Source organism: Rhineura floridana, chromosome 10, assembly GCF_030035675.1.
Source record: "Rhineura floridana isolate rRhiFlo1 chromosome 10, rRhiFlo1.hap2, whole genome shotgun sequence".
Lineage (NCBI taxonomy): Eukaryota > Metazoa > Chordata > Lepidosauria > Squamata > Rhineuridae > Rhineura > Rhineura floridana.
The window spans coordinates 59,662,229-59,676,475 of NC_084489.1; the positions used below are offsets into that span (position 1 = coordinate 59,662,229).

General features: G+C 38.8%; 1 protein-coding gene across 9 annotated transcripts in view; it reads right to left on the bottom strand.

Moving 5' to 3' along the window:
* NSUN6 (NOP2/Sun RNA methyltransferase 6) overlaps nucleotides 1-14,247 on the bottom strand; it is a 42,547-nt gene that overhangs the window by 22,655 nt on the left and 5,645 nt on the right. For all 9 annotated transcript variants that reach the window (XM_061586351.1, XM_061586352.1, XM_061586353.1 and 6 more), the window contains 5 exons: nucleotides 12,252-12,407; nucleotides 11,115-11,194; nucleotides 9,882-9,991; nucleotides 8,118-8,271; nucleotides 2,478-2,559 (listed from right to left, as the gene is read on the bottom strand). In XM_061586351.1, the coding sequence (XP_061442335.1) occupies nucleotides 2,478-2,559; nucleotides 8,118-8,271; nucleotides 9,882-9,991; nucleotides 11,115-11,194; nucleotides 12,252-12,407 (582 nt within the window). The remainder of the gene's footprint in view (nucleotides 1-2,477; nucleotides 2,560-8,117; nucleotides 8,272-9,881; nucleotides 9,992-11,114; nucleotides 11,195-12,251; nucleotides 12,408-14,247) is intronic.

The following is a 14,247-nucleotide window of genomic DNA, read 5'->3' on the forward strand; positions in this document are numbered from 1 at the left end:
AATGTAGAAACCCTGGACAGGAATGAGACAGTAAATGCTGCTACTAACCACCAACAGTCTTCAGTGCCAGTGAATACCTGGCCCTACAGAGTCTACAGAAGCAGCAAAATGCACAGCTGCACTGCAATGTAAGGCTCTGTATATCCAGCAGCCCAGCCCCCTAAGGGCATGACAGTGTGATTAAAGCTTTTACTGTCATCGCTTTGGGCCCATGCCCCAGAGACTGAAAGTTCATAGCAGCCCCTGTCTTGTCCTGTGGCATGGAAGTGAAGACACCTCTAAGACAGAGGCTTCTACCATCACCTCAGTATTGACTACAGCAAAATAGCCCGTAGCTCCACACCTACGCTGTTCACTACCTGTGTGGAGGCGAGGGTAAGTTAGTCAGTGCCTAATTTTGCAAAACACTATGATGTGTTATATCACAAACTGTCCTACAGATTCAGGTCAGCTTACATCTTAAATGTAACTCACTTTAATGTAAATCTCTCCCTTACAAATACAACCTACTTACTTCATTGCTTCCAAAACATCAAGACTATACACACTTACCTGGGTAAGTCCAAGTGGTACTTACTTCTGAGCAGAAATGCATAGGATTGCACTATCAAGATATCATTTCTTACAGACTGAAATTTATATCTACATCTATGTCACATATAAAACAAGCAGCTATATTAATTCCCCATTAAAACATATACACAGAAAAAAATTGTTAACGCTTTTGGGGGGAAAACACATATAACCTAGGAGCACACATGGTGAACACATTAACCAATAACATTGGCTTAATAGTACAAAACATTAACAATGCAGTGTTCATCAATATATTTCTTCCACACTCTCAGTTAAGCAGGCAGTTTTGTTCTTCAGCTACATGAGTTTACATGCACATGCTGAAGGGTTCCTGTATTATAAATCAAACAGTAAAGCATGGGAAATAAGTTATACAGGGGGGCAGTACCACATCATTTGATAACACTCGATACTCTCAGCCAAATATATGAACAGTCTTCATTTAAAAGTATTGTGTGTGAGTTGACCAGGAGATAAACAATTCTGTCTGCAATGATTATCTGTGATTGCTCATTCATACATGCAAGTCCTCACCTAATGCTACAAGTGATGAACATGTGTACGTCCTTTAAATCTTCTATTTAAGACCCATTATACAGTTTCAGTAGAACAAGCTAACAATCTTATTCTTAAATTAGAGAAAAATTTAAAGTCAGCATTTTTGGAGGAGGGGTAAAAAAGTCAACCTTTCTGGAGGAGGGATGAAAAACATGTTCCATAGCTGAAAGAATAATGGATGATGGAAATATTAAGTCCCAAAGTGCAATAGAAGATAAAAGTAAATTTCTTGTATTATGACAACAGATAAAATTTGTCTTCAAACAAAACAGAAATAGAGACCTTAAATGCAAATTCAACTTAGCGACACCATATTTACATGTACATGTCTTTCTTGGGAAATGTAACAAAATCAAATTAAAGTTTCATGTTGCAGGGCCTTCCTTACTGGAAAAAATATATATAAATTGGGACTTTTGCTTTGGAAGCACCGATCACTTGTGATCTGCAAGATGAAACAATATAGATGAGCTGATCTAGTGTGTCTGCTCAATCTAAAAAATCCAGAGGGCCTGGATTCAAGACTACTGTTCAGCTGAAAGCTACACACACACAACTTTGCCACTCTGTTCACAACCTGTGAAACTGGGAGTGCAGCAAACTTATTGGAGGCAGTAATCAAGCTCTCCACTGCTGACTGGCACCATTTTTCTTCAATGCAAATTCAGCTTTCTCCCCAGAAGATGTTAAGTGAGGGCAAAACAGTAAGGGTAAGAACCAATGCTTCCTGCCCTAACCCTGGGGTTTTCTGGGAGGAAGCATCAAAGAAAACTGTACCCAGTAGGAGCTGGGACTATGAATGCTACACTACCACGAGCAGACAGCATAATCACCACCACCAGGATCATAGGATCATGCAGCAGCAGCAAAAAAAAACAACAACAAACACCCAACCACGTGAGGGAGATATGATTTTGTAAAACTTTTGTTCTGTCTACACCATTTTAGAGCCAACACATTGCTCAAGAATAGTTTTGGCTCACCTCTAATTTAGACTCATTAATGTCCACTGTCTCCCGATTACACCTACAATGAACTTATAAATGAAGATGTCCATATCCTGTATTAAAACTTTGCCAACTATAATCATAAAACAGAATTAAAGATCATTTCATTTCACAGAAGCACAATGAAATGGAAACCACCACAGTCAAGTCTAGCTTGGCAGATAAAAAATCCTTAAAGAATGATCATAAAGACATATGGAAAATCCCCATCTTGATATAATATACTCCCAAATAACTGTGCTTTGCTTAGAAGTAAATCCAACTATGTTCAATGGTGCTTACAATCCAGCAAAAGAATTCTGGCCTTAAAGTTCAGAAACCTTTAATGTGACTTACCTGTAAAAATAGATAGCTGGATAGCATTTTGTCAAATGAAGGACTAAGGTAAATTGGTTCTGTCATTTTTATTCCCATTCCTCTGAAAGACATAATGCACACTGGTAAAAATAATGTTCCTAACCTACATTTCTAAAACTATATTATACTAATATTTAAATGGAAAATATGATACTTCAATGTACATATGCCAGTGATTAAACAGATTCTGATTTTACTTTCATGAACCTAACTAGGAGGAAAAAAATTGAATCAATAGGTACTTCAAACTCAGCATAAACTTCAAATTTTATCTCTCTGCACAGTTGTTTTCAGTTTAGTTGTCTGTCTTGTGTGGCATTATGTGGACTAGTTATCATCTGATTCCAAAGTTAATGTAGTGATGCAGTTCTTATGATAAAAATGCATCAAAGATTGAGGAAAATTCCATAATTGATTGCAAACAGCTTCCTTATTATTGTTTAAAATTTAAGGCAATCTAAACTAAGGTTTTTCGTTTAATATATTAGATTTGATTTATTAGACTTGTATATTGTTTTATACTAAACAAAGTCTCCAAGTGATTCAAAGAAAATGCTACGTTAATTTTCAAAGTTTTACAAGCCTATCATGTGTAACAGCTTTGTTCAACTTAATTTTTCTCTATGAAGTTCAATTGTATTCTTTTGTGGGTTTTGTTGTTGCTGTTCTCTTGTCTGAAGCAAAGATGTACTGCATATTGTAACTGACTGTATCTAAAGGTATTATGAAAACATTTTGCTTGATAATATTTAATACAAATATTTTAAAGTCTCAAAGCAATGTACAATATATCTATATATCTATAGGTATCTAGATAGATATAGATATACAGCCACAAGAGTGGCTGTATATTACAGGCAGCATGGATTTTACACATTCCGCAATGTTAAATTGAAAATAGCCCCATGCATTCTGATGCTTCCCATAAGCTCATTTCAAAAACAAAACCTTACAAAACGTATAGTCCTGAACTCAGAAACGCTTGCTTAACAACCCTCTCAATTTTCATGGCGATACCCAAAACAGTCTGAGAGAATCGAGAGTTTAAAGTGTAAAAAGAGAGAGAAAAACCAGACCCCTTTTGGACTTTTTTCTGTCAGAATTCTCATAATTTGTTGAAATTAATTAAAAATTGGCCATGTTCACAGAGTATCTGCAATTTTATAACTGACCTTGCCCCATACTCTGACCTTCATCTTCTGCAGTTTAAAAGTTAAAAAAATGCCCGGCTGATTTTTAATTCATTTAAGAAAAATTACATTGAACTAAAAGATAACGTCAGGCATCCTCAGTAAGAACCAGCTATCAGTGTTCTAAAAGCCAGACTCATAGCTGCTTGGCTAATCACAGGGCCACACCCACGCCAGACTTTGATTTCACTTTAGACAGTCATCGCTTCCCCCAAAGAATCCTGGGAAGTGTAGTTTGTGAAGGGTGCTGAGGGGAGACTCCTATTCCCCTAACAGAGCTCCAGTGGCCAGACTGGTTTAACAGTCAGCCGTTCTGATTGAAGCTCTGTGAGGGAAACAGGGCCTCTCCTAGCAAATCTCAGCACCCTTCACTAATTACACTTCCCAGGATTCTTTGAGAGAAGCCATGACTGTCTAACAGGAAATAAAGGTCTGGTGTGGATGTGGCCAGGGACAGCTTTGGTTTAAATTTGGGTGGGAGGCTACATATGACTGCTGTAGAATAAAAAGGTGGGGGAAATGCTGAAAAGCAATGATACTGTTCAGAATATTTTCCTTTTGGAAAGAAAAGGGGCTTCCCCTCTGCCCAGTGCCCAGCCACCCAATCGCCTCCCCTCTCCCTCCTCCTCCCCTCCTCCCCTCCCTGCCCCTCCCCCAGGTCAGTTTCACCTATCCTAAACATGATTGAACAGAAATAAATCCCATTGAACTCAAAAAGTATGTAAATGATGAAACCCACCCTCCCTTCTCCTCCCTCCTATCCCCTCCCTCTTGCCCCTTCCCTCCCCGTTCCTTTTCTCCTCCCTCCTCAACCCCATCCCCTTCTAATCCCCTCCTTCCCCCTCCTCCTCCCCATGGTCAGTTTTACTTATCTTAAGCATGACTGCATAGGAGTAAATCCCACTGAACTCAATAAGCATGCAAATGATCAAACCTGCCCTCACCTCCTCCTTCCTCCCATCACCTCCCTTTTGCTCCTTCCCTCCCCCTTCCTTTGCCACTCCCCTTCCAATCCCCTCCTTCCCCCTCCCCCTCCTTCAGCTCCCCTCTCACGTCCCTTTCTCCTTCCCTCTCCTCTTCCTTCCCCCTCCTCCTCCTCCATGGTCAGTTATACCTATCCTAAGCATGATTGCAGAGGAGTAAACCCCATTGAACTCAATAAGCATGCAAATTATCAATTCATTCTCAGCAAACTTGCACAGGATCCCATTTCTTACCTCCCGGATTAAAAAGCAGGGAAATTCACTAACAGGCAAAAAACCTTGCGGTTTAAGAACGTACCTACAGCCCACAGATATTTCTATCAAACTTTAAAAAGCAGAGAAATCGGGCAGCTATAGTGAATGCACCAGGGGAGCAGGAGACCTGACCCCCTCTCTGAGATATTGTACTGCCCTACAAATTTGTAAAAATGTAAACACAATTTGGGTTACTCTTTCACAGTCCAATCCACTTCCTGTGCAGCTTGGAAGAATTTGGTAACAGGTGCCTCTGAGCATATGGGGAGTGGTGGCAATACCTGCAATCAGCCCAGATAATAGAAACAAGGTATGTGCTGTGCTGATCTTCTTTTAGCAGGGGGGAAGCAACAATATTAAGATGCAGTTGATATAGTTCAGATGGTCACTTTAAATATGTTTAATTTACTTTGCAATTTTAGTGACGTTTCCTATAGTATATTGTTTTCTTTTACTTCTGTTTCTGTAAATACGTGAAGCACAGCAACATTTGCGAAATATACACTAAAAAACTCCAAAAACAATTGTGGAATAATAGCACTCATTGTTCTGCAGAGTAGTCTCCAGTGAACATCCGGAGTGTCTCAGTTTGCTCAAGATAAAACAGTGGGAGATGAAATATATTCTAGCAAAATTCTAGGTGTGCTCTATGTTTTTAATTGACCGTGCCATCTTTTCTTAAGTAGAATGGTTTAAACATAGCAGGCTGAAAACATCTTGGGCAGGCCAAGTTTGTTTTTTCCAACAGCTAGTGTCATTGCTTAAGTAGCAACATATTGTAATCAGTATGATTTTACATCAAACTGCAGTTTCAGATTCAACTATTAATACACTCAAAATGGGAATAGAACATAACCTCCAATTTGAAACACAAAAGGCTGTATTCACCATCATATGACATTGACCAATAAAAAGGCTTTGAAATAAAAATAAATTTGACACAGGTTTCTAGGATGAATATTGAGGGAGATAAAATTTTCTAGATTAGATTCTCTGTATGAACAATAGTAATACAGGAAAGACGCGAAGTAAGAAGAACACCAACAAACATACAAAAATGTAATTGTCCATCTTTGGAGATGGCAGATGTTGCCACCACTCCCCATGGCTATAGGTACATTCTTAAACTGCAAGGTTTTTTGCCTATTAGTGAAAACACACACACTATATACATCAATGTTCAATAATAAAAACAGTGTGGTTAGGTGTTGGACTAGGACCTGGGAGACCAGGGTTTGAATCCCTCAGCCATGAAGCTCACTGGGTGACTTTGGGCCAGTAACTACCTCTCAACCTAACCTACCTCAGAGGTTTGTTGTGGGGATTAAATGAGAAGGAGGAGAACCATGTCTGCCACCTTGAGCTCCTTGGAAAAACGGTGGGATATAAATGCGATAAATAAACATATAAATAAATATTAAACAAACGACAATTATAAAAGCACACATGTAATCCCATATTATGCCAAGGAAAATAAAAATGTTGCTGCCAGGCATGTCTCCCTGGGAGAGTGTTTCAAAAACAGGACTATTACAGAGAAAACCTGTTCTCTGATCCTCCTTGTTCCTTTTGGAGGTAGGATGAAAAGATGATAGTGTCTAGACAGGTTCATATGGAAAGAGGTATTGGGTCCCAAGCCATATATGGCATTAAAGGTCAAAAAACAGAATTTTGAATTGAGCCCATAATCAAATGGACAGTCAGTGCAGTCAAGTCACAACAGGTGTTGTATATTCACACCTTCTTGTTTTCATTAACAGTATGACTGCTGCATTCTGCACCAATTGCAGTTTCCAGTATTCAAAGGGAGCTCCTCACACAACACATTGCAGCAATGTAGTCTAGAGGTTACCAGAGCATAAGCAAGTCCACATAATGTTGCTGCCAAATATGTGGAAGGCACTCTGGAGGCTACCAAGACCTCCAACAACTATATTGGATCTAAGAGTACCCCTAAGCTGTGTGCCTGCTCCTTCAGGGGAAGTAGGACCCCATCCAGAACAGTATGCATTTGGGGGGGGGGGGAACCACGCACTAACAGCATCTGACCACCTGCACAAGAACCTTTCCAAGGATATCTGTAATTGGCCTATAGTTTTCAGATGTTCCAGGTCCCAGGAGGGTATCTTAAGGAGCAGTCTCAATGTAGCCTCTTTTAAGCATCCTGGGACCACTCCCTGTCAAGAGGTTTAAATCTTTCTCTACACTAAGATTCAGAAAATCATCTAAAACTGAGGAAAAATGGTACAATTTAAAAATATAAGTGCTATAAAATGTAAATGTACTGCCTTCGATTCCGACTTATGTCGACCCTATGAACAGCGTTTTTGTGGTAAGCAGTATTCAGAGGCAGTTTACCATTGCCTTCCTCTGAGGCTGAGAGGCAGTGACTGGCCCAAGGTCATCCAGTGAACTTCATGGCTCTGTGGGGATTCGAACCCTAGTCTTTCAGGCCACTGGCCTGATCCAGCAGGCTCTTCTTATGTTCTTATAAGTGTATATAATATACATTTGCAATCAGCAAAAATAGATATTACTCACTGAAAGGGAGATAATATATCAAGAGACAAATGAGAACATAACCAGGTCAAACAACAGACTGAACCATTGTACTCACATAATTCGCTGTGATAGTCACACAGAGCTACAGTATTATTGCATTATTTCATCTATTTGGAAATCAAAGGTGCTCCAGGGTTATTTTAATAAATACAATTATAACTACAAATGAGGTTACTCAAATGAAAACGTTTTTGTCCATCCAGAGACACTGATTATTTCTGTATCAAAATAACATAACTACTTATTTTATAAGAAACCTAACTACTTATTTTATACTTAAACGAACCCATAAACTTAGTAAAAGTCTCTAGTATTATTGCACCTAAAACATACACAGGATGGATGGGTATTCTGTATCCTTTCCAAGCATCCTAGACTTCAACAAGCAGTCCAGTGAACGCATTGTATCCAATAGAAGTCTTCTTTCTTCATGATTCTCTAAAACAGGCTATCCAATCAAAAACCAAGTCTAGCTCTAAGCTGTGAGCATTTTCTTCTGCATTTCCACACAAGCTTCAAAAACATCTTTACCAGTTTAAAGAATTAGTTTTCTAACACAATAATCATAATGATATCATCATTATTACTATTATATAGATTCTTAGTCCTTATAATAATTTTTTACTTACTTCAGTGGGCCATTAGAATTAAAAATTTCATTGCGGCTTAGTTCAGAAATCCCATTTCCAACAAAAACTTTGGTCCCCAGAAATTCTTTGGCTCCTCTTTTACATTTCCCTTCAATATCAGAGTACACTGAAACAAAATCACCAGCTTTCATGTCTAAGGAAAGAAAAGGAGAGCATTTCAGATTACATTTTACTTGGTACAAGAACTCTGATCCCATCACTTGGGACTTTGTGAAGGCCACATACTCAAGCCCCATCTATTTACAAGAATCCATTCAGGTCAAGAGGAGCTCTGGAACTATTTCAGTAATGGCTATTCCACATGCATACTTGGCAGCTTTTTCTGTGACTTTTTAAAAAAGATATATCTTAGCATCTAGTGTACAAGGAAAAATAGTTAATATTGTAGTTACTACAACTTATGACCTACAGAGTCTGAGGCAGGATCTAAGAAGATGCAACAGTAATGTATGGTTTGTTGGTGGGGAGATGATTTGATTTTGTCTTTTCTTACACTTGGTCCAGATAATCTGATTTGTTAGCAAATGTATTTTTTAACAAATTATTAAAAGACTGATTGCATAATTTAAAACTTCCTGAACTGGAACATGACTCTTAACAGAAAGAACAGAACAAAGGATGGTACAGAAATAGGCAATGACAGCAGTTTGCCTTCAGTCTTGCATTAACAAGTTACAACTCTAAGCAATCTAGGTCCTGGATATCTGAAGGAATGACTCCTCCTGAATATTCCCCACCAGGCCTTGAGTTAACAGTAGGAGAAGCTCACCTATGTCTAATCTAGGAATGTACAAATTCTGACTCATTCAAGTGCAGGACACTAGAAGCATTCTAGAGATTGTAAACCACAGGTGGGAGTGTCAAGCCGGCTATTATATTTGGCTATATTTGGCCTGATGAATCACACATTCTGCAGGCCTGGTCCAACAAATGCTCCAGAACAAATGCATTTTACAATAAATGTACCCCGTTTTCTTCTTTTTTTTTGCAATCCTTTACCAAAATGGTCAAAACTGTCTGCAACAGGCAACAGGACTGAAGTTTCTTTCTCTCCCAACACAGTCATGCATAGCTGACTAGCTGGGGCATAATGCATGGAGAGATGTGCATTCAGATGCACTTCCAAATGCTTATTCCATTCAAAGCATTCAGATAGACAGACAGGATAGATATATGAGAGAGAGAGAGAGAGAGATAGTGTCCAGGGTGGCATATGCATCCGCCCATTAGCACTTATGTTACTTTGAATAGAATTCAAAAGCAGATAACAGTTATTAAATAAGCAGTCTGAGATCGTATGAGGGGAAAGGCAACAAGCCACATTCATTGGTATATTTATTTACAGTACAAAACTAACCTTCATTAGGGTGAAATTCTGGCTATGCCACCATAGATAGATTAGAAGCATCACACAGCTGTCTGACAATAACAAGTCTGTGCGAACAGGCTTGGGAAAAATGCATGGCAACAGGCATAAGACCACTACCAGAGAGGTTTGAGTTTTTTGAGGGGCCCTAAAAGCCAGCTTTTAACATTGAAACATGAACTCCATGAAGGCAGGGCTACCACCCTGCTAAGCATACCCAGGAAAATAATTCAATAGATAAATTTGGTGCAGGATTGCAGAATATAAAAAGAGCTGCGTTTAAAAGACCATTAACATTTTAAAAAGATAGTAGCTGTCAACTACAAAGTATTATTTTCTGTCAATTCTACAGAAAGAGAAGAAAAAACAAATCATACATTTTGAAGCCGATATAATTCCTGGCGTATAGACATGTGCTCCTCGAAGCACTGCATTCCCACACTGTGCACCAACAATAACTTGATTTGCCAACTTTTGTAGATCCTTTCTGAAAATAAAAAATGGTGTTTAGTTAAGAAAAAACAATCTGCATATTAACTTACACCCCCTCTGCTGTTCTCAGATGATTTCTCCCCTCTCCAACAACTATTGCTACTATTCACCCTTTTTTCTTCCCACTGCATCCAATTTTTTTTCTTCTATGTTACCTGAGGCCATTGTATGTAAGCTTTCAAATGGCCAAATGCCACTCTGCCCCTTATGCAGACTGGGCAAAAAAATCACACTGACTGACTGACTTTGGGGTATATCTGTACCCCAATGAGATTTCCAATGGAAGGATAACTTTGTCCTCAAGGCGGTGACAGTTTGTGACAATGTCCTAGAAGGACAATCCTGTAGGTCTACTCATGTGTAAATTACACAATAAAAAGCAGAAATATTTGCTGGGGTATTTTTGGATCCCAACATGATTTTTTTTCCCCCAGAAGGAAAACAGTAAGCGGTAACAGGCTGAAATTTGAGGACATTGTACAGATTAAAATTTGTTACAATGTCCTAGAAGGACATCCCTGTACAGCTGCTTATGTGTAAATTACACAATGAAAAGTGCACCTGATGTCGAAAAGTACCTCACAAGTCCATGAGGGCTAGAAAAGCTGTTCTCAGAAGCTATATATTTCACAACTAAAAGTGAATTTAGTAACATTAAAGGCCTCTTCTTTTTCCCTTTTTTTTAAACAGTATTTACAAGAATCATAGAATAATGGGCCTATAAGGCTACTGAGTCCAACCCCCTGCTCAGTGCAACTTTATTTAGAGTGCAAGTTAATCACATATATTTTCTACACTTAAAGCAAATTGTCTTCTAGGATCTAGTTCTCTCATATGCTATAATTATTATTGCAGAATTGATTGGCAGGCATCTCATAGACACTAAAGCTGCAATCCTAACCCCACTTACCTGCAAAAAAGCCCCAGTGAATTCAGTGAGGCTTACCTCTGAGTAGACACGGTTAGGCTCATGCTGTAAAACATTCTCTATTTTACAATAACTAATACATCAGTTCTAAATATTTGCTATTGCATATCTCATGCATTTTCAAGCTGCAGCCATCAGAACATGAAATATACATAAATTCCATAACATTAACTTTCTGAAATACACAGACCTGGGCCCAATAACAGGGATCAGTAAGATGTCAGGAAGTTCTGGATGCTGAAGAACAGGAACATTAAGACTTGTATACTGCTATAAATTGAAAAAAGTTGAAAAGGTTTATTTCCTAGTTTTGTTTAATGAAAAGCACCTGCTGGCATTATAGGCATTTAATTCATCATCCTTAATTATTTTTATTTATTTATTAGATTTCTCACCTACCCTCACCATGAGGTCCTAGGGCAGGTGATAATTTAAAAATACAGTTTTAAAATAAGTTAAAACAAAGTACAGTAATATTTTCAATAGGCATAAATGTTTATATTCGGAATACATTATAGACTCTTTAATATTGCCATAGTCCTAATGAATTAAGAAATATTTACAACAGCTACAGCAGTGAAGGGCTTTACTTCAAAATTCAGAAATGATTGCCAAATACAGTTATTGTTTTTAATTACTAATCTTTATATGGGTATGAGCAACCCATCTACTTTCATTATTAGTGACTGCAGCAAGAGTGTGCATTTAGGGTGCACTTAGTAACTGACAGAGCCAATTCAAACACACAGAAAAAGAAGCACTGCATGATGCATGTGAGGGAAATTATGTTTGCATTTTTTTCTTGGTTTGTCATTTCCCTATGTGAAAAGCTCCTTGCTCTTCAAAAGCCAGCATGCCAAGAAAAGCTTTAACATGGTCTCCTTATTAACGTAACTCTGCTCCTGCCATGCATCAACTGTCGCCAAATTCCAAAACATCAGTGACTTATCTGTAAGGAAAAAACCCTGAATCTTCCCAGGAAGGAAAAAATATAGTTACATTTCATACAGGCCTGCTATACGAATATAATAAGGTGGAGCTAGTTTTCTCTGGAAAAGAAAGAAAAATACAGAGAAGTAGAAACAGTTGCAGAGCACTGATTAAGCAATGTTTTCAGGTGTAAAGCCACACCAATATTCCAATGATACCTCTAAAAACATTTCAATTTTATTTTATATTCATATATTTATTAAACCATTTATGGCCTATTTTCTGCTATTAATTTTATTTCCATCATCATTTAATTTTAGATATTTGTCTTTTATTTGAACCACTTTTAATGGCTTAACTGATGGAGGGACAACTAGGGAGGACACACTGTGCATACCTTCTGGATCTCTTCAGAAAGTAGGTTTCTTACATATTCTACAGATGCCAAGTGAGTGTTAACTCGAACAGTTGTGAAAGCTGGCGGATGAGATAAATTCTTTAATAGAGACTCATATTTCACTTCAGCTTCCATTGGACCCAAAGCAGTTACGAGCTTAAAAAAATAAAACAAACACATTAGATCAGCAATAATAGTGCCTTATGCTATAATTCCAGGAGTAGAGTAGAGTTGTTTCAAACTCAAGCTATAAACAGCTAAACCAGAGTATACAAGTACTGGCTGGAGTCAAACTGGGTTAAATCAAGTACTCCCATGTATAGAAGTCAGTGACTGTGTTCAGATGTCACATTAAACTATGAATTAGCCTGATGTGGAAAAGCCTAGCCTTTTTCTGGTTTACACACTCCTCCCTCCCTCTTACCTTCCTACATGGGTAGGAGCAATTTGGAAGCTTCCACTTTTGATTAACCACAGCCTAATGTGTTATCTGGAACAGGGATTAACATTAAATATGCTTAGTTTAAATAAGAACGCTTTAGAAACCATGATTTGAAGTTGGCTTGTTTGAAATTAACCAGTTAATGTAAATCACAGTTTGTTGGTATAGATGACATAACAAACCATGGTCAACCAAAAGCAGAAGCAAAATCTTCCAAACTTCTCCTCCCTGCCATGTGGGAGGAGCAGAGGGATGGGGGAGAAATGTGCAAGCCCAGGAGGAGACCTGGCTCGTTCACATCATGCTTAACCATAGTTTAGCATGATACCTCTCTCTGGCTGCATTTGGATAAGACAGCAATCATAAACATACTTACCAAGATGTAAGTAAATACATTTACGATTTGCTGTAATTCAGAATAAATTAAAGTACACCGTCTTAACCAACTGATGAACTACAGCTAAAATGGGAAAGAATTTAATGGTTGGGAATAAGCAAGATTGATTTTAGAAGGTTTTAAATTGTTTGGAAATTTCATTTTGTTAAGGTTTTTACCTATCGTGTTTCTGTGGTTGGGATGAATTATAAAAAATATATTTTTATAAATATCTTCCACATCAAAGGGCTCAATCCAAACCCCTTTTGTGCACAGCTGCAAGGGAGGTTGACTTGGGCAGAGGATTCCCTCCACTCAGCCCCGTCACCCTCCTCCTGTGGAGTGACACCAGCATCCCTCCGCCAACATGGAGCTCTTGCTTCTGCCCACCAATGCATAGGAGGGTGGAAATGCCACTGGTCAACAGAAAGTCCTGAAACTGAGAATTCCAAGGAGGGGCTGAGCTTGGTTCAGATGGCTGTTACAGCAATCTACCTCCCCTCCCAACTTCAGTCCGAGCTGACATGTGCAGGAAGGCTGTGGTTTGGTTAAGCACTGTCAGGCAGCAGCTGGGGTTAGGATTGCACCCTAAACATAGCAAGTAAGAAATAAAATTTAAGTCATGAAATTTTGTGAAATAAAATGATGGATCTCATCTGACTAGCCATGTTAGCTGGCACTAAATCAGGGGTGAATAACCTTTGGCCCAAGGGCCAAACTTGCCCACCAGGTGTAGGGTGGGTAAGGGCAGGCTTCAAAGGAACAATCAGGAGCTTAAAGTTGGCTTTCTTGGCAAGAGCAAGACGTGTTCCCATCCACTCATCAACTGATGGACAGCAGGAACGCACCTTGCTCGAGGAGGAGGAGGAGGCGGCTATTTCCATTTAACAGAAACTGCTTCTCCCTCCCATTGCTCTTTGAAACCCTTTACAAACTTCAAAGTCCTTTGCAAGCTTCTCCTTTGCACCTCCAATACCACAGCTATGCAAAGCACAGGGCTGGCTACATCCCTTGAGCTGTGGTGCCCAAGCTTGGGAACCGAATGCAAGGGATTTTACATGGGGATCACAAGCTTTGGGGAAATTCCTAAATTCCCAAGGGATTTTTGACAAGTGGGTAAGGCAACCTACCTGCCAATCATGTGATGTCCCAATGATGTCATGTGATTGACAGGTGGA